Here is a 24,544-nt window from a genome sequence, read left to right as displayed (position 1 = left end):
ATTCAATAAAATTCAGTCAATGATATTTCATGTATTCCCTTTGTGTGACTCAAAAGCAGAAGCATTATGTTGTAGCATTACATTATGAAAGGATGTAAGTGTGGCCAATTGACAAAGTTGATAGAATGGGACTGTTCAGATTGATATCTGGTTCATCCTGTGATACCCGACCTCAACAAGGACCTCTACCACCGCTTTTCTCAAATTATCATCCAATGTTAACAGTTGATAAAGACAAGCTTCATTCCAATGCAACAATTAGCCATAAATGGACAAAGAAACACCTTTAACCAGTGGTTTTCATATCAATGAGCTGCCTGCTCCACCAGTCTTCAGACCTGTCAATGAAACAAACTGCAAAGTGAAGTTTCATCGATTGTGTTGCACCGCCCAGGTTCTCCAACAACCAGAACATGTCATTACACACGACCATTACATGAATATAGCGTCCATATCATGAATTCATCACATGCACGTGTAAACCATCATCAACAGTGATATCTCATCATTTTTAAAAGTTAGAAATGTAATCAGTGATTAGTTTGCAGCAGTTAGCCTATATAGAAACATACTTTACAGGTCGTGTCACAATTAATGATAAAAAAAGAATAACAGCAAAATTACATAAATTCTAATTATAAAAATTAATCACACAAAAGTAATTAATCAATATTAGTTTATAAATGCTAAAAATCCTTTGGTTGGCATTTTACAGTTCACTGAGTGGACCAAATGAAATCACACAATCAGTGCAGCTGATTATAAACCTAAACAAACAATGTCTTAAATTCTGTCTCAGCTGGCTCTAGAAATACATGTTTGCTGGTCTGAAGTATGCGTGAGGTACACACATTCTCACCGCACATTCTGGTTTTATAAATACCAGTTAATATATCTGGCCCCAGGTCTAATCCTACATGTACCAACTGTGTTAAACAACACCATGAAAGTCCTTTTGTTATTTTTTTTATTATGTTTCCCTGTCAAACATGTCTCGCAGTCAGGATGCTGATGACGATGTAGCTCAGCGTTGCAGGATGAAGGCCTGTGCTCGAGCTGACCAGAGGAGAAGCCGAGGAGAAAATGGCGCTGCTCTCATTTTTCGGCACCAACAAGTTACAGATATTCCCCTCACAGCAGGACGAGCACACCTGAAGGAGAAAATTTAAATGTTGAGAAAAAATATGTCCCTGCAGGTGGTGGATGTTAATGCAGTTTCATCAGGAAGCTCCACACATACCCGATAGCCATTATCAGTGACATGAGTACAGCCAGTGAAGAGACAGTCCTCCAGGGCCACGCACCGCTTGGTCACAGATACACTGTCTCCATGGTGATCCATCATGTGGAGTGTGTAACAGTATCTGGTACCTGGAGATGGGACACAGCACACACAGGAATATTCACTTGTCCATCAACATTTCAACTGTTACCCCACATGCCTTTATTTCTGGGTTATTTTTCTCTCTCCACATCACTCTTCTTCATATTTTAGAAGGATTGTGGAGTTTAATATCCAAAAAACTCTTCTCATAATCAATATTCTGATGATACTGATCCATGGGAGCCCAAAAATCTCATTACACATGCCAAAGTCTGTCTACTTTATTTTTCCTGTGAAAAGGTTTTCACATGCTTGTATGGTCATTCCTCAGCACTTTAGTTTTACATTCACACGTTATTGCCTGGAACTATAAGTGAAGGTGAAAATAACCAACTCTATAGTCTTTGCGGAGGTTAGTTTGTATTTGTTCAGTCGAGCTGCACACATAGACAGTTACCTTTTGGACAGTACACATCCGGAGCCCAACGATTACACTCATAGTTGTCTGCAGCGTCTTGACACGTGAAGCACTTGAAGCCACCAGGATGAGGTGTAGCTGTGGAGGACAGACAGACACACTTCAGTACATTAAGCTACTGACAATGTGAGATTATGACGTTTACTGTTTGAATATATTTTTATGTTTGTTGGGCATCTTCATTGAATTCTTGTGAGCACTTCTGAAATTAGTGCATTTACACATGTTTTCACTTATTAAGTTTGTGTGGCTTTTGACAAGTTGCTGACACCATAACTTTACTGAAAAGAAAGAAAGATGGAAAATGATTCAAGTGGATGAAGTAAAATTAAAGCAAACACAAAATGGAAACTGTAAATGTTGAAGCAGGACACAAATAAACTGTGAGATAGAATATAAAAGGGCGACTAATAACAAAAAAGGATACTTTTAAAAGCTTTGTTTTCCAATTCCATTTTAAAATCAAATTATTCATCATTTAAAAGACACAATAGGGAACATAATTACTAATTGGCACATTTAATGATCATGATACTTTAACATTAATGCACCAATTAAACGCCAATCTGATTTTCTTCTTTTATTCTGTTTTTGTGAAAGTTTGTTCTTGGTTTATTTGTTACCGCAACAGCGAATTAACCAGCAATCTAAAAACCTTTTTTTTTCTTGTGAAATTGAGTAAGGATTTAAGTTTTGTTTTTTTTTTACTTTTATACTCATATCTACCTACGCATCTGTGGTTGAAAGTTGTCCATGTCCATGTATAACACGTTTTGGGTTTTTTGTTTTTTTTTAAAAAACATTTTTGTCCAAGTTATCCGGATAATTATCTGTTTTGAAAGGTGTCGAGTTAAACTGTGACGAGCTGAGATGAAGTAACGCTAATGAGTGGCAGGTTGGAGTCTCACGGGAAACAAAGCACACAGAATGTATTTTTAAATAAGATACAGGGGCCAGCATTTGTACTAAACATCTCTCTTTTACTGTTAAAAGTGTTTAGCGAAAAACTAATTGTTTGTAACCTGGTTCTCCTCTACTGTGCTTACGTTCCTCTGTTCGGACCCGGAACTGCCGAAACCGAACTCGAACCTTCCATTGGCTTATAAAAGGAGGTTCCGAGGGGAAGGCTCCATGTACGGTAGAGTTGGAGGGGTGCTTATTTGTTTGTCAAGGAGCAATGCTATTTAAATTGCCATTTGAGTAAGTACATGCCTAACATGTGTTTTAGTCTATGTAATTCATTTGTAAATGTTTGGATATTTTGTGGACCAGGTGTTGATCTCCTGTGGGATCATTGATTATCAAATACTAAGTGATGTCTCTTAATTGGACCCAGCTGATTTTAAGGTGGAGGCGAGAATACCTGGGTTTTTTTTTTTTTTTTTTGGTCAGTTGTGGTTAGACCTCGAAACAGAGACAAGCCAGTGTGGAGAGCTGCGAGAGCCCAAGTAGCAATGCTTAGTGCAGCTGAGACTTATCTTTGATTTTCACAGTCTTTGCAGTTATTTCTTCTATTTATTTCCCGTGTCATTTTTCTGCAGTTTTTTGCCAGCCCTTCACTTTACATATTGCTGCACGGGATGGTCGGTTTCCACTGGTAAATAAATAGACCTGGACTGCATGAGTGGATTTTTGTTTCAGCTTTTGGGCCTTAGCCACTCGGCCAACCTTACATGGAGAAACACTCGCTGGGTCGTCACCTTTAAAAAGAAAAAAACTACAGAGTCAGACAGTCGTGTAATTGATCGACGAAACTCCCAGTGTCCTTCTGATTTGGACAAACGTGTTTCTGATGAACTTGTAGGCCTACACTTCAGATCTGACCGGCGTGCGTCTCCACACAGCCACTAAAACACTGATGGATTGTGGATTACAGCCAACAGAAGCACACAGAGACGCCTGGACATGCGGGCACTTACAGATATGAAATATAAAGTCGCCCTGAAGTTGATGACTTCAAAGACCTCTCATCAAAAAGGCCCAAGAAACCAGATGGTTAAAGGTAGGTTTTTTTTCAGTCGAAGTTTGGTGCTGTGTTGCTGTGGGTCTGCATTGATTTGATCGATTGATTTTAAAAGCAAAATGTTTTTCAAACTCTCCTCCTTCGTGCCATCAGTGCGGTGTTCAGGTGCGTCAAGAGATCTGCTAAGAGATCTAAATGCGATTATTTGCTGCATTTATTGCGCGTTATGTTGTATCCAATCCGGGCTTCTCGGATCCACACTCTGTTCTCAATATACAATTTAAACTAAAATTGACAAGGGCCTATACATAAATGTAGCCCAAATAATCACTTAGTGGGCTTACAGAAACGATAAATTTAACTAAATCTCGTCAAATCCGTCTGCATCTAAAATTGACTCATTAATTTATTTGAACCATTCAGTGCGTTCTTGTGGTCTGTATGAAGAAGTAAACTCACTTTTATATATTTCCGACTAAAAAAAAAACACATCTTTACCTCCTAATTTGCCTAAATAATAACTTGATAATATTGATATATTTTCAAAATGTAGAGGTTTACTCTTGGGCTCATCTTTATTTGCTTTAACATTTTGGCTGTTGTCTTGCCCCTTTTTTTAAAAAAAATCACTTCGTGATTATGCGAGTCAGAGTTTGAATAAGCAAAAATCCCCAGTACGACCAGTAGGCTATAAACATGAAAAGAAAAATTAAATAAAAATAATTGTCGGTGTTGTAGGTTGTTTTTTTGTTTGTTTGTTTTTTTAAACTATTAAGTGTGTTTAATAGATCTGAAAGTGTGTTTCAATAGATCTATAATTTTTTTCTTATTGGTTTAAGTGTACTGATTGATAATTGAGATTGGTCACAAGCAGTGACCACTGTAACATAAACCCTGATAGTGAGTGAGGAAAAATAGTCAGAAACAAATGAATTATATGCATACAAATACTACATAAAAACAACGCATTTAAACGGACAAATTGTGGAGAAAGAAGCGTTCCGATGTCTATTGAAGTTCAAAAGTCACATGGAAAATGAAGTAATTAATTAGCATGATAAACTCAAGATAAATAAATCTAGAAATTGCCTCCAAAATGCATAAATAGGCTAATTTAATAGGCACATTTGTTTATTTATTTTGTCTGTTTGTAGCCTATCTCTATTTCCGGATTAATTATTTAATTTGACTAATATGACGAAAAATATGGCAGCTTTTGAGATACAAATACAAAAATCTTTGTGCTGATAACAAAAACTACAAACATCTGCAGTGTCAACCTATTTCACCATAAAATAATTGACAGTATAAATGCAATGCACTATTTTTAAAATATCGGCCTACCTCCTTGGCTATAAGCAGAGACTTGTGCATACCAGTGTTCACCAGTAGGTGACCTAGTTCAACCACTGATGCAGGCCGATATACCCCCTTATAATTATTGTTAGATGGTGTCACACTGCTATCTATACGGGAGCTTAGTTCCCATGTCCTCTATATTTTCAGGGAATTTGTGGGTTTTAGCAACTTGGGGAGTATTACTTAATTAATTCTTGTAGATGATGAACATTTAACACTAGATTTCTTAGGTGTACTATTGTCTTTTTATCTTTTAAGTATAAGGACCCTTAAAGTATTGATACTCTATATATTCACTATTGACATAATAATTAAATTGTTCAAGTATTTGATTGCTGATTTGCCAAATAGCAAAGCAAAGTCATCAACAATTGATCACACAGCAATTATTATAAGGGATATAAATTAGATGTGGACATAACCAGGACATATATAAAATTGTAACATATTTTTACATTACACTAATTTACAAGCAGAAGCTACATGTTCAGTTCCACTATTACAGACAATATTTAATTATATCATTATATTGTCAGTCCTCAAATAAGTGAAGCCCTGGGCCACAACTGTCACTAGTTTCTATGTTGTAGCATTACTGTGTGCTGGCTGATAGATTGCATGAATGAATGATCAGAGATCCTCTCATTGTCTTCTCTTTGAGCTGGAATCTGTCTTAAAATTGAGCTTAAAGTTTGGTTCTTTCTGGTCGATTGTGTATCCAAATGGGGCTTATAGACTGACTGCTCTGTTTGTGTTGTTTCTAGGACATTACTTGAGGGCTGCTTTCGTGCCTGCAGTGAACCCTGAGCTCTTCAGTTCCTTCCATTACCAATTGGGAAGAAGACATGCTGAAAGGTAAATACTTTCCACTTCTCTTGTGAAGAAAGTTAGCGCAGGTGGTGGTGTTAAAAAATAAAGTTTGAATTAAAGTACTACAACATGTAGGAATTCATCTTAAAATTTTGGGAAAAACCTAATATAGTACAGCTCATAGACTGACTGCTTTGTTTCTGTTGTTACAGGACAGTTCTTGGAGGTTGCTGCCATCATGACTGCAGTTTATCCTGAGCTCCTCAGTTCCCTCTTTTAAAATAAAGAAGACTGCTGAAAGGTAACGCATTCCACTTCTCCTCTGTTGTAGTCAATACAGTTTGTGGTAGAAATACAGTTTGATTTCAAATGCTACATGTGGAAGAAAAAAAACAATGGTGCCGATGGTGCAGAGACAACCGTACTGTATGGCTATCGGAGGTGGAGCATCCACGTGTTCCTCCACTCTTGAAACTTATTACAGATCAGAATCTGTTTAATGCCAAGTATACAAAGAATGTCACTCCCACAAATGCAACATTGAATAAAAATAGAACAAAAGTAAGGTAATAATAATGTATGAGATAAATATAGTAAATAAGTAATGTAAATAAAGTAGTATTGAAATAGAATTTAATATGTAAAATAGATTTACAGAATGGAATAATAATTTAATAATTTAAAACTTAATGAAATATTGACTGTACAAAAGGAAGTATAGACTGTACTATGGACAAAGAAATGAAGTGTATGAAATATATGAAGGTGACGAGTACAAAAATTAAATGTGACATGCAATAAATTAAATTATGTAACAGTGGAGGTTGAATGCAATGCACAATGTTATTTCCAGTTTAATGAAATATATGACAGTGACCAGTGCAGGGATTAAACAAGGGATGTGGTCACCTCCAGATAAAGGCACAGTCATGAATGTAAAGCAGTGATAAGTTAATGTATAACATGTACACAGACAGCTCTCTTGTGCTCCAGGGCATGTCAGATGTGTGAGACTAATGCAGATGCAGACATGTTCCTATCCTCTCACCTGGAGTTAAGGTTTGGCTATCATCTTGGGATCTTGCTCTGAAGGGTGAATCACAGAAGCAGTCTCCATGTTTTGCACAACTGTTCGAGGTGTTGAAGAGGGTTAATGTAGTCGCCTACAGACTCCATCTGCCCTCCTTGATTCGAAATCACAAAGTCTTCCATGTATCTTGCCTACAGCCCATTTCCACTTCTCGTCTTTCTCCTCCGGCTGCTCCTCCTACATCTCCAAGCTGGTTCAGGGTTCCACTTACTCAGTCACCCGGCTCTTGGATTCTCTCCAGTTGTGAGATGGTGTCCAGTATCTCGTGAACTGGGAGGGAGACGGCCACAGGGAGTGTTCCTGTATTCCTGAGCATCACATTCTGGACTGTGATCTCATCTGCGAGTTGCAGCGCATGCACCCAGACTGTGTAGTGCGACGGTTGGGAGCTGCTTGTTGAGGTGAGGTACTGACACAAGTTCTATTCATGGTGCTGTTCCCACAACTTGCCCTGAAGTGTACACAACCATTCCCTTAAGACTGTGCCTGTGTACTTGGATGTATTCCTGCTAGTTGGCACCAGGTATCATTACAAACAATCACTGGACCAACTCCTGGCACCAGACATTGTAGTGTGACTGTTCAGAACTGTTTTGAAAGGAGGATGCTGTCACAGGCACTATGCATCATGCTGATCCCACGGCGCGCCCTAGAGAGGACACAGGTACTGCCTTAGGAACGCATCACCATTCTTACAGCTATTACTGTCTGCAGGTACCAGGTGTCCTTACAATCACTGAACCACCTTCCTCAATGCATCAGGCTTATGACATTAATCTTTGTCCATCCTTTATACTATCTGTGCTGTCTTTACAGATAGCCTTATCTTGAAATGTCCTGCACAAGAAACAATGTTATAGAAACCAATATTTGAATTTACAGCAATGGTACTTCAGTTTTTGATGTCATTCCTCATTTAAGTTTTAATTTTAACTTTCTTTACAAGAGTCATCTTTGTTGAATCAAGTCTGGATATTTATTTTAAATTTTTTTGAGGCATCCCGAGTGTGTTTGTCTCTGTGTATGGGTCCTGCAGAGAAAGGGCAGCTAGCACCCTTGAAAGTGGCTGGCTGGGAGCGGCAACAGACTTGAAATTGAGAGTAGGCTTCTTCCACCAGGAGACTGCATTATTTAATATTAATGTCCTCAAACCACAAAGAACATAGTCATGCTTGAGCTGATGGGAGGAGAGTTTGAAGTGAAGCCTTATAGCAGAAGCTGTCAAAATAGGTGCTGGTGTAAAGACTTCACTAACATGGTATTAGATGGTTAAGTGTGTACCTGTGGAGGCTGGGCCATGGGATTTTCCAGGATAGTCACTGTGCAGGACACTTTATGCTCCTTTAACTCAGAGCATACTAAGAAAGAAGACCAAAAGTGTGTTTAATAGATCTGAAAGTGTGTTTCAATAGATCTATAATTTTTTTCTTATTGGTTTAAGTGTAGTGATTGATAATTGAGATTGGTCACAAGCAGTGACCACTGTAACACAAAATGTTAGACCATAAGTTTCCTGATTTATAATAATAATAATAATAATAATAATAATAATAATAATAATAATAATAATAATAATAATAATAATAATAATGATAATATAATAGTGATTAGGCCGAGAGGGGACCAAGAGGGTATGTACTGTGTTGATGTGTGTTGCTGCTTTGAGAAGATCTACCCTGGCTGAGGCACAAGATTCCGCATGATGACCGATATACGGAAAGGGACCTCACTCACATATGACTGCACTTCACATGACGCCTGCTCACATGTCAATGCTGTGCATTGTTTAGTTGTTGATTATAACAATTAGAAAATCTCTAAGCACTTGTACAGTAGCGCTGACAATGCTTTTAGTTCAAAAGGGACTAATTTTGGATGATGCATAACTCCTGGCCCAATGTGGTTTCAATGCACTCATTGTAAGCCGCTTTGGACAAAACAAATGTAAAGTAATGGTTAGCCTTGTTTGGGACTTGTCCATCCCATTTATATCAATGAGGGTTGACTAAATATAACCTTTCAATGACCATAAAGTTTTATCAATACCTCTCCTTAATGATGGTAGAATTTATTGCAGGGCTGTTGTTAGACTGCATTAGTTTTAGCTAGGTGTACCCAATACAATGTAGTGACTAGTAACCATAGACTGTAAAAAATATGGACGTAGTCACCGTGATGTCACCCATTGGTTTTGCAAACTGCTGTTTTGAAGCCTCGAGTGTAGCGATTTGACCATCGCCATCTTGGATTTGGCTGTCGCCATGTTTGATTTTTGGAGCCAGAAGTGACCATATTTGGATGAGAGGGTGGAGTTGACCGTAGCGCTAGCTGCTAGCTGGTTAGCACGGTGCATTGACAATCTATGGTTAACAGTGATAATGCTAATGCTAATTTTCGCTAGTGGAAAACAGGCCTAAAACCATTTAAACAAAATGTACTCACCGGAAAAACCAATCATCCGACTCATTGATAGGTGTTTTTATTACAACCAAATGCTGAACAAGACTGTTTTTAGGTGACCACAATGTTACAATTAACTTTAAGTAAATTGAAAACATACTGTGAAATAGCAGCAGCTACGCATATATGCAATGCTTACATTACATAAGCAATGTTGTCGCCATGGTAGCGATTTGAGTGAGAAGTTGGGTCATTTTCTCATAGACTTCCATATAATCGGACTTCTTTTTGCAGCCAGTGGAGTCGACCCCTGATGGCCATTAGATAGAATGCAGGTTTTTGGCACTTCCGCATTATCTTCATTTTTCAGCCCCGGAGGTTGCCGCTTGCTAGTAACTTGTTTATAAAGAGATTGCCAGGTTGAACGTGCAAAGCATTGACAAGTGACAGGAGCCCCACTGTGTTGGACCCGCATCAGTGTGTTTGAAAAGTGTCACTAGGCCTAAAGTTGGTCAAACTGGAAGAACGTGTGCTCTCTAGACAGACTGTAGTCGTTATCACAGCTCATGCACAGCAAAGTAATCACCAGTGTTCCAGCAAGGCAAAAATGTTAAAGGACAAATGTCACTTTTAACAAAGCTTGGCAACAATTTGCCACTGCTTCCAGTCTTTTAGCTACGTTAGTTCTTAAGTTGTGAGCAGTCCAGTCACAAACTGCTCCACTGGCTTGCACTGTTTGAACCCAGCCACTCAGAGTCTTTTTAATTTGGAGACTACAGGGCTAAACCACTGCTTCTCCTTCTTAAGCCACAACAACTGTGAAAATCTCTTGCTCTGACCTCCATGGATACCCACTTAAGCTTTGATTCCTCGTCAGTGCATTCCTCTACCAGCACCTGCTTTTTCTTTTTTTAGTACTTCCACCTGAAGGTTTCCTCCATCCTATCCTCCCATGTCAGCTTAAAGTATGATGATGTTCTTTGTGTTTTAGAGCAGATTCATAGGTTTGGGATAAGTAATGATCAAACTCTGTGGCTGCTTCCAGCAAGTTTCTTCCAATGGTGTTGGCTCCTCTCTCCCTGCTCCTGACAATGTGGATAAATGTTAGTCCTTTTAGTTTAGCCCATGTCTTCTTGGCTTCCTTGTCTAACTGTTGGCAAAGAGGACCCATGTGCAGAGACAGACACCCACAATGTATAGAAGGCTTCTAATCAATAGCCAGAAAAACAGAATTAAACAAAGATTAGTCTTGTTGAAAAAAGAATTTTAAAAATTAAGGCAGTAGGGTGTCAAACACTGAAGTACTATTACTAATAACCTCAAAATTTTCTCTTTCTCACATTCTGACACTGCCTCCCAACCAGGGTATTTCAAGACTAGGCTATCTAAAGAGAGAGCCCAGAGGTTAAATAGGATGTACACAGGTGAACAGGATGAGACTGATGATTTGAGTTGGTTTAGTGATTGTTTTGTAGAGCCACTTAGTACCCACCAGCATGAATACCTGTGAGAGCATCAACACGTTCTTAAGAAAGTGCCTGTCTCTGCTCTAGTGGGATCAGCTCAATGGATGGCACTTGTGACAGTACCCCATCCTTGAGAAGCAGTTCTTAATGGTGGCACTACATGGTCTGGTGCCAGGAGTTGGTCTAGTGATTGTTTGTAGTGATACCTGGTACCAACTAGCAGGAATATGTCTAAATACATGGGCACAATCTTAAGGGAATGGTTGTGTACACTTCAGGGCAAGTTGTGGGAACAGCACCATGAATAGAACTTGTGTCAGTACCTCACCTCAACAAGCAGCTCCCAACCGTCGCACTACACAGTCTGGGTGCATGCGCTGCAACTCGCAGATGAGATCACAGTCCAGAATGTGATGCTCAGGAATACAGGAACACTCCCTGTGGCCGTCTCCCTCCCAGTTCACGAGATACTAGACACCATCTCACAACTGGAGAAAATCCAAGAGCCGGGTGACTGAGTAAGTGGAACCCTGAACCAGCTTGGAGATGTAGGAGGAGCAGCCGGAGGAGAAAGACGAGAAGTGGAAATGGGCTGTAGGCAAGATACATGGAAGACTGTGTGATTTCGAATCAAGGAGGGCAGATGGAGTCTGTGGGCGACTACATTAACCCTCTTCAACACCTCGAACAGTTGTGCAAAACATGGAGACTGCTTCTGTGACTCACCCTTCAGAGCAAGAACCCAAGATGATAGCCAAACCTTAACTCCAGGTGAGAGGATAGGAACATGTCTACATCTGCATTGGTCTCACACATCTGACATGCCCTGGAGCACAAGAGAGCTGTCTGTGTACATGTTATACATTGGCTTATCACTGCTTTACATTCATGACTGTGCCTTTATCTGGAGGTGACCACATCCCTCGTTTGATCCCTGCACTTGTCACGGTCATATATTTCATTAAACTGAAAATAACATTTTACATTGCATTCAACCTCCACTGTTACATAATTTAATTATTTATTGCATTTCACATATTCACACATTAATTTTTGCACTCGTCACCTTCATATATTTCATACACTTCATTTCTTTGTCCATAGTACAGTCCATACTTCCTTTTGTACAGTCAATATTTCATTAAGTTAAATATCCCATTTCAAATTATTATTCCATTCTGTAAATCTATTTTAAATATTAAATTCTATTTCAATACTACTTTATTTACATTACTTATTTACTATATTTATCTCATACATTATTATTACCTTACTTTTGTTCTATTTTTATTCTGTGTTGCATTAGTGGGAGCAACATTCTTTGTATCCTTGCATACTTGGCATTAAACAGATTTTGATCTGTAATAAGTTTCATTGCACTACGCAGTCTGGGTGCATGCGCTGCAACTCCCAGATGAGATCAATCGAGATTATGATGCTCAAGAACACAGGAACACTCCTCGTGGCCGTATCCCTCCCAGTCCACAAGATACTGGACACCATTTCATACCTGGCAAGAATCCAAGAGTCGGAAGATTGAGTAAGCAGGACCCTGAATCAGCCATGGAGATGAAGGGGGAGCAGCCAGAAGAGAAAGAGACAAAGTGGAAATTGGCTGTAGGCAGAATACGTGAAAGACTGGGTGATTCCAAATCAAGGGGGGCAAATGGAGTATGTAGGCAACTAAATTAACCCTCAACACCTCGAACAGTCGTGCAAAACATGGAGATGGCGTCTGTGACTCAACCTTCAGAGCAAGATCCCAAGATGATAGCCAAACCTTAACTCCAGGTGAGAGGATAGGAACATGTCTGCATCTGCATTAGTCTCACACATCTGACATGCCCTGGAGCACAAGAGAGCTGTCTGTGTTCACTGCCAGGTCCTACAACAGGACTTGATGAACTCTTAAATTCTCATTTTTGGAAGAGGAAAGCTGAGAGGAAACTTTCCTGGGCTTTCGGGATGCAGGGAAACAAGGTCTGGAGAAAGTCCTGGAAAAGCTGGACCAATAACATACTTATTAAGCTCTGTAGCAATATGACTGGTACTGGCAGTAGCCTTAATTGGGAAAGTCAGGAATAGGATTTGATGACTAAATATCAATCTTAATATAACTAAATAATATGAATCTTCAGTCACAAACATACAACATAAATTAAGTTTCAAATACAATACTATCTGTCTTAGGACCGAGTTCTGTTTCAGTGAAATTAAATGTTCAACATGGGCTGGAGTAATAGAAATTAACACAGCATTTATTTCTTTTGTTAAACTGACATTATTATTATTATTATTGTTGTTGTTGTTGTTTTATTATTATTATTGCCTGTTGCCTGATAAGACAGAATTTTATTAATTCAAATATCTTACTCATCTTAGACCACTTGTATGTTTTTTTTTCCTGTTTGCCCTAACCAATCAATAGTGAGTAACACATTGATCCTGCGACTTCATTTTTCCACAGTTTTCACAGTGATTGAAGCACCATGTTGATTTAAGAGTTGGTATTTCTGCATTTTGACTTACAACTACTTGCGGCTTCATCACACTCTTGAACGCTTGTCACCATTTTTGTGGCCATTTTACTGTCACTACTTTCATGGATATACCTAGCTATGAAGGAATTCTTTTGTGTTGACTTTGATGATACCTATCCAGCTACATTGTGTCAGACCATATCCTCTGCCTACATGGACTACCCAATTACATCGCTCCAGATCACATCCTCCACCTTCATGGTCCACTCAGGTACATTGTTTCACACAGTGTCCTCCAACGACATGGTCTACCCAGGTATGTTGTTTCAGACGACATCCTCCACTTAAATGACCACTCAGCTACACTGTTTGACACCATGTTCTCCATGGTCACCATGTCAGACCATGTCCTCCGTCTACATGACCTACACAGGTACACTGTGTCAGACCATGTCGTCTGCCTAAAGGGTCTACCCAGTTACGTTGCTTCACACCATGTCCTCTGATTACATGGTCTACCTAGGTACGTTGTCAGACCATGTCCTCCGCCTACATGGTCAACTTAGGTATTGTTTCACACCATATCCTCCAACTACATGGTCTACCCAGGTACATTGTTTCACACCATGTCCTCTGATTACATGGTCTACCTAGGTACATTGTCAGACCATGTCTTCCGCCTACATTGTCCACTCAGGGATGTTGCATCAGACCATGTCCTCTGCCTACATGGTCATCTTAGGTACATTGTTTCACACCCTGTCCTCCGCCTGCATGGTCCACTCAGGTACGTTGCATCAGACCATGTCCTCCACCTGCATGGTCCACTCAGGTACGTTGCATCAGACCATGTCGTCCGCCTTCATGGTCTCCCCAGTTACATTGCGTCAGACCATGTCCTCCACCTACATGGTCCTCTCAGCTACATTGTTTCACACCATGTCCTCTGCCTGCATTGTCCACGCAGATGTGTTGCTTCAGACCATGTCCTCCACCTACATGGCCTACCCAATTACATTGCACCAGATCACGTCCTCCACCTTCATGGTCCACTCAGGTACATTGTTTCCCACAGTGTCCTCCAACGACATGGTTACCCAGGTATGTTGTTTCAGACCATGTCTTCCGCCTACGTCGTCTACCCAGGTACGTTGTTTCAGACCACATCTTCCACCTACATGGTCCACTCAGCTACACTGTTTGACACCATGTTCTCCACCTGCATGGTCCAAACAGGTACAATGTCAGACCATGTCCTCCGTCTACATGACCTACACAGGTACACTGTGTCAGACCATGTCGTCTGCCTAAAGGGTCTACCCAGTTACGTTGCTTCACACCATGTCCTCTGATTACATGGTTACCCAGGTATGTTGTTTCAGACCATGTCTTCTGCCTACGTGGTCTACCCAGGTACGTTGTTTCAGACCACATCTTCCGCCTACATTGTCCACTCAGGGACGTTGCATCAGACCATGTCCTCTGCCTACATGGTCATCTTAGGTACATTGTTTCACACCATGTCCTCTGCCTGCATTGTCCACGCAGATGTGTTGCTTCAGACCATGTCCTCCACCTACATGGCCTACCCAATTACATTGCACCAGATCACGTCCTCCACCTTCATGGTCCACTCAGGTACATTGTTTCCCACAGTGTCCTCCAACGACATGGTTACCCAGGTATGTTGTTTCAGACCATGTCTTCCGCCTACGTCGTCTACCGAGGTACGTTGTTTCAGACCACATCTTCCACCTACATGGTCCACTCAGCTACACTGTTTGACACCATGTTCTCCACCTGCATGGTCCAAACAGGTACAATGTCAGACCATGTCCTCCGTCTACATGACCTACACAGGTACACTGTGTCAGACCATGTCATCTGCCTAAAGGGTCTACCCAGTTACGTTGCTTCACACCATGTCCTCTGATTACACGGTCTACCTACGTACGTTGTCAGACCATGTCTTCCGCCTACATTGTCCACTCAGGGACGTTGCATCAGACCATGTCCTCTGCCTACATGGTCATCTTAGGTACATTGTTTCACACCCTGTCCTCCGCCTGCATGGTCCACTCAGGTACGTTGCATCAGACCATGTCCTCCACCTGCATGGTCCACTCAGGTACGTTGCATCAGACCATGTCGTCCGCCTTCATGGTCTCCCCAGTTACATTGCATCAGACCATGTCCTCCACCTACATGGTCCTCTCAGCTACATTGTTTCACACCATGTCCTCTGCCTGCATTGTCCACGCAGATGTGTTGCTTCAGACCATGTCCTCCACCTACATGGCCTACCCAATTACATTGCACCAGATCACGTCCTCCACCTTCATGGTCCACTCAGGTACATTGTTTCCCACAGTGTCCTCCAACGACATGGTTACCCAGGTATGTTGTTTCAGACCATGTCTTCCGCCTACGTCGTCTACCCAGGTACGTTGTTTCAGACCACATCTTCCACCTACATGGTCCACTCAGCTACACTGTTTGACACCATGTTCTCCACCTGCATGGTCCAAACAGGTACAATGTCAGACCATGTCCTCCGTCTACATGACCTACACAGGTACACTGTGTCAGACCATGTCGTCTGCCTAAAGGGTCTACCCAGTTACGTTGCTTCACACCATGTCCTCTGATTACATGGTTACCCAGGTATGTTGTTTCAGACCATGTCTTCCGCCTACGTGGTCTACCCAGGTACGTTGTTTCAGACCACATCTTCCGCCTATATTGTCCACTCAGGGACGTTGCATCAGACCATGTCCTCTGCCTACATGGTCATCTTAGGTACATTGTTTCACACCCTGTCCTCCGCCTGCATGGTCCACTCAGGTACGTTGCATCAGACCATGTCCTCCACCTGCATGGTCCACTCAGGTACGTTGCATCAGACCATGTCGTCCGCCTTCATGGTCTCCCCAGTTACATTGCGTCAGACCATGTCCTCCACCTACATGGTCCTCTCAGCTACATTGTTTCACACCATGTCCTCTGCCTGCATTGTCCACGCAGATGTGTTGCTTCAGACCATGTCCTCCACCTACATGGCCTACCCAATTACATTGCACCAGATCACGTCCTCCACCTTCATGGTCCACTCAGGTACATTGTTTCCCACAGTGTCCTCCAACGACATGGTTACCCAGGTATGTTGTTTCAGACCATGTCTTCCGCCTACGTCGTCTACCCAGGTACGTTGTTTCAGACCACATCTTCCACCTACATGGTCCACTCAGCTACACTGTTTGACACCATGTTCTCCACCTGCATGGTCCAAACAGGTACAATGTCAGACCATGTCCTCCGTCTACATGACCTACACAGGTACACTGTGTCAGACCATGTCATCTGCCTAAAGGGTCTACCCAGTTACGTTGCTTCACACCATGTCCTCTGATTACACGGTCTACCTACGTACGTTGTCAGACCATGTCTTCCGCCTACATTGTCCACTCAGGGACGTTGCATCAGACCATGTCCTCTGCCTACATGGTCATCTTAGGTACATTGTTTCACACCATGTCCTCTGCCTGCATTGTCCACGCAGATGTGTTGCTTCAGACCATGTCCTCCACCTACATGGCCTACCCAATTACATTGCACCAGATCACGTCCTCCACCTTCATGGTCCACTCAGGTACATTGTTTCCCACAGTGTCCTCCAACGACATGGTTACCCAGGTATGTTGTTTCAGACCATGTCTTCCGCCTACGTCGTCTACCGAGGTACGTTGTTTCAGACCACATCTTCCACCTACATGGTCCACTCAGCTACACTGTTTGACACCATGTTCTCCACCTGCATGGTCCAAACAGGTACAATGTCAGACCATGTCCTCCGTCTACATGACCTACACAGGTACACTGTGTCAGACCATGTCATCTGCCTAAAGGGTCTACCCAGTTACGTTGCTTCACACCATGTCCTCTGATTACACGGTCTACCTACGTACGTTGTCAGACCATGTCTTCCGCCTACATTGTCCACTCAGGGACGTTGCATCAGACCATGTCCTCTGCCTACATGGTCATCTTAGGTACATTGTTTCACACCCTGTCCTCCGCCTGCATGGTCCACTCAGGTACGTTGCATCAGACCATGTCCTCCACCTGCATGGTCCACTCAGGTACGTTGCATCAGTGACGTCCTCCACCTTCATGGTCCGCTCAGGTACATTGTTTCACACAGTGTCCTCCAACGACATGGTTACCCAGGTATGTTGTTTCAGACCATGTCTTCCGCCTACGTCGTCTACCCAGGTACGTTGTTTCAGACCACATCTTCCACCTACATGGTCCACTCAGCTACACTGTTTGACACCATGTTCTCCACCTGCATGGTCCAAACAGGTACAATGTCAGACCATGTCCTCCGTCTACATGACCTGCACAGGTACACTGTGTCAGACCATGTCGTCTGCCTAAAGGGTCTACCCAGTTACGTTGCTTCACACCATGTCCTCTGATTACATGGTTACCCAGGTATGTTGTTTCAGACCATGTCTTCCGCCTACGTGGTCTACCCAGGTACGTTGTTTCAGACCACATCTTCCACCTACATGGTCCACTCAGCTACAATGTTTGACACCATGTTCTCCACCTGCATGGTCCAAACAGGTACAATGTCAGACCATGTCCTCCGTCTACATGACCTACACAGGTACACTGTGTCAGACCATGTCGTCTGCCTAAAGGGTCTACCCAGTTACGTTGCTTCACACCATGTCCTCTGATTACATGGTCTACCTAGGTACATTGTCAGACCATGTCTTCCGCCTACATTGTCCACTCAGGGACGTTGCATCAGACCATGTCCTCTGCCTACATGGTCAACTTAGGTACATTGTTTCACACCCTGTCCTCCGCCTGCATGGTCCACTAGGTACGTTGCGTCAGACCATGTCCTCCACCTACATTGTCCACTCAGGTACGTTGCATCAGACCATGTCGTCCGCCTTCATGGTCTCCCCAGTTACATTGCGTCAGACCATGTCCTCCACCTACATGGTCCTCTCAGCTACATTGTTTCACACCATGTCCTCCGCCTGCATGGTCCACGCAGATGTGTTGCTTCAGACCATGTCCTCCACCTACATGGCCTACCCAATTCCATTGCGCCAGATCACGTCCTCCATCTACATGGTCATCTTAGGTACATTTTTCATGCCATCTTTTCCGAACACATGGTCTACCCAGTTACATTGCATCAGACCATGTTCAATGCCTATGTGGTCCACTTGGGTACGTCGTTTCAGACCATGTCCTCCGCCTGCATGGTCAACTCAGGTACGTTGTCAGACCATATCCTCTGCCTACATGGCCTATCCAATTACATTGCGCCAGATCACGTCCTCTGCCTACGAGGTCCACTCAGGTATGTTGCGTCAGACCATGTCGTCTGCTTACATGGTCTACCCAGTTACGTTGCTTCACACCATGTCCTCTGATTACATGGTCTACCTAGGTACGTTGTCAGACCATGTCCTCCGCCTACATGGTCAACTTAGGTATTGTTTCACACCATATCCTCCAACTACATGGTCTACCCAGGTACATTGTTTCACACCATGTCCTACGCCTGCATGGTCCACTCAGGTACGTTGCATCAGACCATGTCCTCTGCCTGCATGGTCAACTCAGGTACGTTGTCAGACCATATCCTCTGCCTACATGGCCTATCCAATTACATTGTGCCAGATCACGTCCTCTGTCTACGAGGTCCACTCAAGTATGTTGCGTCAGACCATCTCGTCTGCTTACATGGTCTACCCAGTTACATTGCTTCACACCATGTCCTCCGCCTACATGGTCTACCAGATACATTGTAAGACCATGTCGTCGGCCCACATGGCCTACCCAGTTACATTTGCATCAGACCATGTCCTCTGCCTACGTGGTCCACTCGGGTACGTTGTTTCAGACCATGTCCTCCACCTACATGGTCAACTTAGGTCCATTGTTTCACACCATCTCTTCTGAATACATGGTCCACTCAGGTACGTTGCATCAGACCATGTTCTCCACCTACATGGTCATCTTAGGTACATTTTTCATGCCATCTTTTCCAACCACATGGTCTACCCAGGTACATTTGCATCAGACCATGTCCTCTGCCTACGTGGTCCACTTGGGTACGTTGTTTCAGACCATGTCCTCCACCTACATGGTCAACTTAGGTCCATTGTTTCACACCATCTCTTCTGAATACACGGTCCACTCAGGTGTGTTGCATCACACCATGTCCTCCATCTACATGGCCTACACAGGTACATTTGCATCAGACCACGTCCTCCGCCTACATGGTTTAGCCATACATTGCATCAGACCATGTCCTCCTCTTACATGGTCCGCTCAGGTACGTTGCTTCAGACCATGTCGTCCGCCTACATGGTCTACCCTGGTATGTTGTTTCAGACCATGTCCTCCACCTTCATGGTCCACTCAGGTAAATTGTTTCACAGTGTCCTCCAACTACATGGTCTACCCAGGTATGTTGTTTCAGACCATGTCCTTCGCCAACATGGTCCACTCAGGTATGTTTCAGACCACATCTTCCACCTACATGGTCTACTCAGCTACACTGTTTGACACCATGTTCTCCACCTGCATGGTCCAAACAGGTACAATGTCAGACCATGTCCTCCGTCTACATGACCTGCACAGGTACACTGTGTCAGACCATGTCGTCTGCCTAAAGGGTCTACCCAGTTACGTTGCTTCACACCATGTCCTCTGATTACATGGTTACCCAGGTATGTTGTTTCAGACCATGTCTTCCGCCTACGTGGTCTACCCAGGTACGTTGTTTCAGACCACATCTTCCACCTACATGGTCCACTCAGCTACAATGTTTGACACCATGTTCTCCACCTGCATGGTCCAAACAGGTACAATGTCAGACCATGTCCTCCGTCTACATGACCTACACAGGTACACTGTGTCAGACCATGTCGTCTGCCTAAAGGGTCTACCCAGTTACGTTGCTTCACACCATGTCCTCTGATTACATGGTCTACCTAGGTACATTGTCAGACCATGTCTTCCGCCTACATTGTCCACTCAGGGACGTTGCATCAGACCATGTCCTCTGCCTACATGGTCAACTTAGGTACATTGTTTCACACCCTGTCCTCCGCCTGCATGGTCCACTAGGTACGTTGCGTCAGACCATGTCCTCCTCCTACATTGTCCACTCAGGTACGTTGCATCAGACCATGTCGTCCGCCTTCATGGTCTCCCCAGTTACATTGCGTCAGACCATGTCCTCCACCTACATGGTCCTCTCAGCTACATTGTTTCACACCATGTCCTCCGCCTGCATGGTCCACGCAGATGTGTTGCTTCAGACCATGTCGTCCGCCTACATGGTCTACCCTGGTATGTTGTTTCAGACCATGTCCTCCACCTTCATGGTCCACTCAGGTAAATTGTTTCACAGTGTCCTCCAACTACATGGTCTACCCAGGTACATTGTTTCAGACCATGTCATCGGCCCACATGGCCTACCCAGTTACATTTGCATCAGACCACGTCCTCCGCCTATGTGGTCCACTCGGGTACATTATTTCAGACCATGTCCTCCGCCTACATGATCAACTTAGGTCCATTGTTTCACACCATCTCTTCTGAATACATGGTCCACTCAGGTACGTTGCATCAGACCATGTTCTCCACCTACATGGTCATCTTAGGTACATTTTTCATGCCATCTTTTCCAACCACATGGTCTACCCAGTTACATTGCATCAGACCATGTTCAATGCCTACGTGGTCCACTTGGGTACGTCGTTTCAGACCATGTCCTCCGCCTGCATGGTCCACTCAGGTACGTTGCATCAGACCATGTTCTCCACCTACATGGTCAACTTGGGTACATTTTTTTCATGCTATCTTTTCCGACTACATGGTCTACCCAGTTACGTTGCATCAGTCCATGTCCTCCGACTACATGGTTCAGCAATATGTTGCGTCAGATCACGTTCTCCACCTACATGGTCTACCATATACATTGTCAGACCATGTCCTCTGCCTACATGGCCTACCCAGGTATGTTGCATCAGACCACATCCTCCGCCTACGTGGTCCACTCAGGTACATTGTTTCACACATTGTCCTCCGCCTACATGGTCTACCAGATACATTGTCAGACCATGTCGTCGGCCCACATGGCCTACCCAGTTACATTTGCATCAGACCATGTCCTCTGCCTACGTGGTCCACTCGGGTACGTTGTTTCAGACCATGTCCTCCACCTACATGGTCAACTTAGGTCCATTGTTTCACACCATCTCTTCTGAATACACGGTCCACTCAGGTGTGTTGCATCAGACCATGTCCTCCATCTACATGGCCTACACAGGTACATTTGCATCAGACCACGTCCTCCGCCTACATGGTTTAGCCATACATTGCATCAGACCATGTCTTCTGCCTGCATGGTCCCCTCAGGTAAGTTGCATCAGACCATGTCCTCTACCTACATGGTCTTCCAAATAATTCTAATTAGCACGCTTGTCACCATTTTTGTGGCCATTTTACTGTCACTATTTTTATGGATATAGCTAGCTATGGAGGAATTCTTTTGTGTTGACCTTGATACCGTGTTTTTTTTGTTTGCTTGTTTTTCCCCCCACAAAGTCAAGGCATCAGGCCAGGCTTCAGAGGCTGCTGGCAGGACTGAAAACTGAGTTTTGTTTATTTCTGGCGTTCATTGTCTCAATAGGTTACATTCACAAGGACCTTGACAAGGCTGTCACTCCGCCTACAAGGTCCACTCAGGTACATTGTTTCACACCATGTCCTCCGACTACATGGTTTAGCCATACATTGCGTCAGACCACGTCCTCTGCCTACATGGTCTACCCAGATACATTTGCGTCAGACCACGTCCTCTGCCTACATGATCTACCCAGATACATTTGCATCAGACCACGTCCTCCGCCTGCATGGTCCACTCAGGTTAGTTGCGTTAGACCATGTCCTCCACCTACATGGGCTACAAAATAATTCTAATTGGCAAAATGAAAGCAATAAATCTCAAACCTGCTCGTGTGATATTGCATGGTTTCTGTTTTTTTCTTGGGAAACTAAATACTATGTTTGACAGTAACAAAACACTGTTTAGCATTCTCATGACCCGTTTAACAAATGTAGTCAAAAGGCTTTCCAATTCCACCAACAGCAAAAAAAGCAATGCAAATTAAACATTTAACATCTAATTATGTTATTTATACAAGTGGAGACCTAGATTCACCAAGTTCTCACATAAAGGATATTTGTTTTCCAGACAATATCTCTGAATAATCATTTGTCTAGTAAACTGCTCTGAAACATTGATCAAACAAGGAGTTGTTTGGCTTTCCCATTGGCAAGAATCATATCTGTACTGGGAATCAGGCCGTGTTTCAGCTGAGACAGCTATAGGTCTCAAGGTCAGCCACTTTTCAATCACAGGACAAAGCCTGTTACTCATGCTACACACACACACACACACCCCACTTGATCATTTTCTAAGTTCCCAAATCTTTTGTTTCGTGAGCCTGTTGGAGGTGGATTTGAACAAATGTTTTGAGCAATTAAAAAAAATCCTTACTATTTATGGATGGATGTATGGATTTAGGGTTGAGTTTCTAGAAGGATCTAAAACAAAATTCATCTCAAAGTGTCTAAGGAGGGACACAACCTATTACTGTTCACTAATCTTCTGCTAACACATCTTTAACAACTAAGATGATTCAGTGGACGTTGTCCTGGTCTTTTAAGTGCACAAATTTTAACCTTCTGCCATTGTTCCTTTAATTGGGAACTAATGTACTTTTTCTTCTCTTTCATGCATCCATGGCTGAGTCCTACTCTGAAAGATGTGCCAGCAGCTAGCCACCCATGATCTTACAAGCAGCAAGTGGAAGCTGACTATACTATATTAATGTTAACAATTTTGAACTTGATTTGCTTTAATTACATTAAAGATGTAAATCTTTGTATTAAGTTCAATTAGCATTATACTTGTTTATTCCTTTCCCCCTATGTGTTTAAGTGGATTGTGTGTGTGTGTGTGTGTGTGTGTGTGTATATATATATAGTATCAACACACTCCAGGTTTACTATTTTGCATTTGTGTAACATTTGCTACTTTGTTCATTTCAGTAGTAAATAAAGTGACAATTTTTGCTTTACACACCTGCTGTCCTTTTTACTTTTTTTTTTTTTTTTTTATAACTTGGTCCTTCAGAGTTAAATGAAGGACCTTAAATTAAACTTCCTGTGGGAAGTTGCATCTAGCAACCTCCTGGATATGGTCACTGTTTTTACACTCAAAACACACAATTGTACAAATAGAATTAATATGCTCTTACTTGAGGGATGCAGCAGGATGATGTCCTTCATGGTGAAGTCCCGTGACTGGACGATTTTCAGCCAATCAGCGATGTTGGTCATTAGCAGGACCCAGGCCACTGTTGGCCAGGACTCCATCACTGACCCCAAGTATCTTCATGCACGTTTGATTTAGCCAGGTGAACACTGTAGGAGAGAAGCAGACAAGGGGTCATTACTCAGAACTAAGAATGATCACTGTGCCTCATAGATGTTACCAGTCAGTGACTCGGCCTGTTTGCAGGTGTATGACAAAAATTTTACAAATGCTACTAGCTTTCCTATACTCTATCTGCACCTTAATAGATATTAAATGACAGTTAATAGAAAATAATGTTGGACATTTTCATTAAACCATAGTTGCAGTGAAGTATGAAAACAAGACATCTCAAACAGAAAAGGGATGCTAAAGCCTAATAAAGGGGGAATCTTCCTTTTTAAAAGTGATCAGCTGTGTGCGGCTCATACTGTGAGCTTGCTTCATTATTTAAATGTCAAAAGGAACCCTACGAGTCTACTGAGCTTTAACTCTAAGCATCCATCCCTGATTTGAGTAATTGCATGGCAAAATGAAGATTTTCATGTTCACTATTCCTCTCTAAAATTGATCTTTTTGCTGATATTTCTATACTTAAGACATTTACCTCTCTCAGCTGACAGTTTCATCAGTCATTGAATACTTGAATGAAGTGAAAAATTCTGCTCTAGATTATCTATTATAATCATTAACGTTGACACTTCTACCCTGAACATGAGTAATGTTTCAACTACAAGCCCTTTTTGCCCTC

At 42.6% G+C, this 24,544-nt stretch overlaps 1 protein-coding gene and 1 long non-coding RNA gene across 5 annotated transcripts; one reads left to right on the top strand and one right to left on the bottom strand.

The window, feature by feature from the left end:
• Positions 1 to 950: 950 nt before the first annotated feature.
• LOC137176967 (ly6/PLAUR domain-containing protein 6-like) lies at positions 951 to 23,880 on the bottom strand. Its single transcript, XM_067583023.1, has 4 exons — positions 23,738 to 23,880; positions 1,782 to 1,880; positions 1,241 to 1,371; positions 951 to 1,151 (listed from the first exon to the last, which is right to left on the bottom strand). The coding sequence occupies exons 1-4, from the start codon at positions 23,853 to 23,855 to the stop codon at positions 984 to 986; spliced, it is 516 nt and encodes a 171-aa protein (XP_067439124.1). The 5' UTR covers positions 23,856 to 23,880; the 3' UTR covers positions 951 to 983.
• Positions 3,076 to 23,348, top strand: LOC137176968 (uncharacterized). Of its 4 annotated transcripts, XR_010925909.1 has the most exons (5): positions 3,076 to 3,804; positions 5,889 to 5,979; positions 6,147 to 6,235; positions 22,105 to 22,160; positions 23,229 to 23,348. It is a non-coding gene; the product is annotated as an uncharacterized lncRNA (long non-coding RNA). The 4 variants fall into 4 exon arrangements; XR_010925911.1 differs by lacking the exon at positions 22,105 to 22,160 and having other exon boundaries at positions 3,079 to 3,804; positions 23,243 to 23,348; XR_010925910.1 differs by lacking the exon at positions 22,105 to 22,160 and having other exon boundaries at positions 3,079 to 3,804.
• Positions 23,881 to 24,544: the final 664 nt, after the last annotated feature.

This window comes from Thunnus thynnus, chromosome 24 (genome assembly GCF_963924715.1).
Source record: "Thunnus thynnus chromosome 24, fThuThy2.1, whole genome shotgun sequence".
Classification (NCBI taxonomy): Eukaryota; Metazoa; Chordata; class Actinopteri; order Scombriformes; family Scombridae; genus Thunnus; species Thunnus thynnus.
Note: the sequence above shows the minus strand (reverse complement) of the source record. Positions and strands in the feature narration are given on the sequence as shown.

What these genes read in the sequence shown, in the direction of transcription:
- LOC137176967 (XM_067583023.1), bottom strand. Translation starts at nt 23,855, where the DNA reads ATGGAGTCCTGGCCAACAGTGGCCTGGGTCCTGCTAATGACCAACATC. An exon ending in CATCCTGCTGCATCCCTCAA is followed by an intron (nt 1,881 to 23,737) that starts GTAAGAGCATAT and finishes TGTCCTCCACAG; the next exon opens with CTACACCTCATCCTGGTGGC. An exon ending in TCACTGATAATGGCTATCGG is followed by an intron (nt 1,152 to 1,240) that starts GTATGTGTGGAG and finishes TTTCTCCTTCAG; the next exon opens with GTGTGCTCGTCCTGCTGTGA.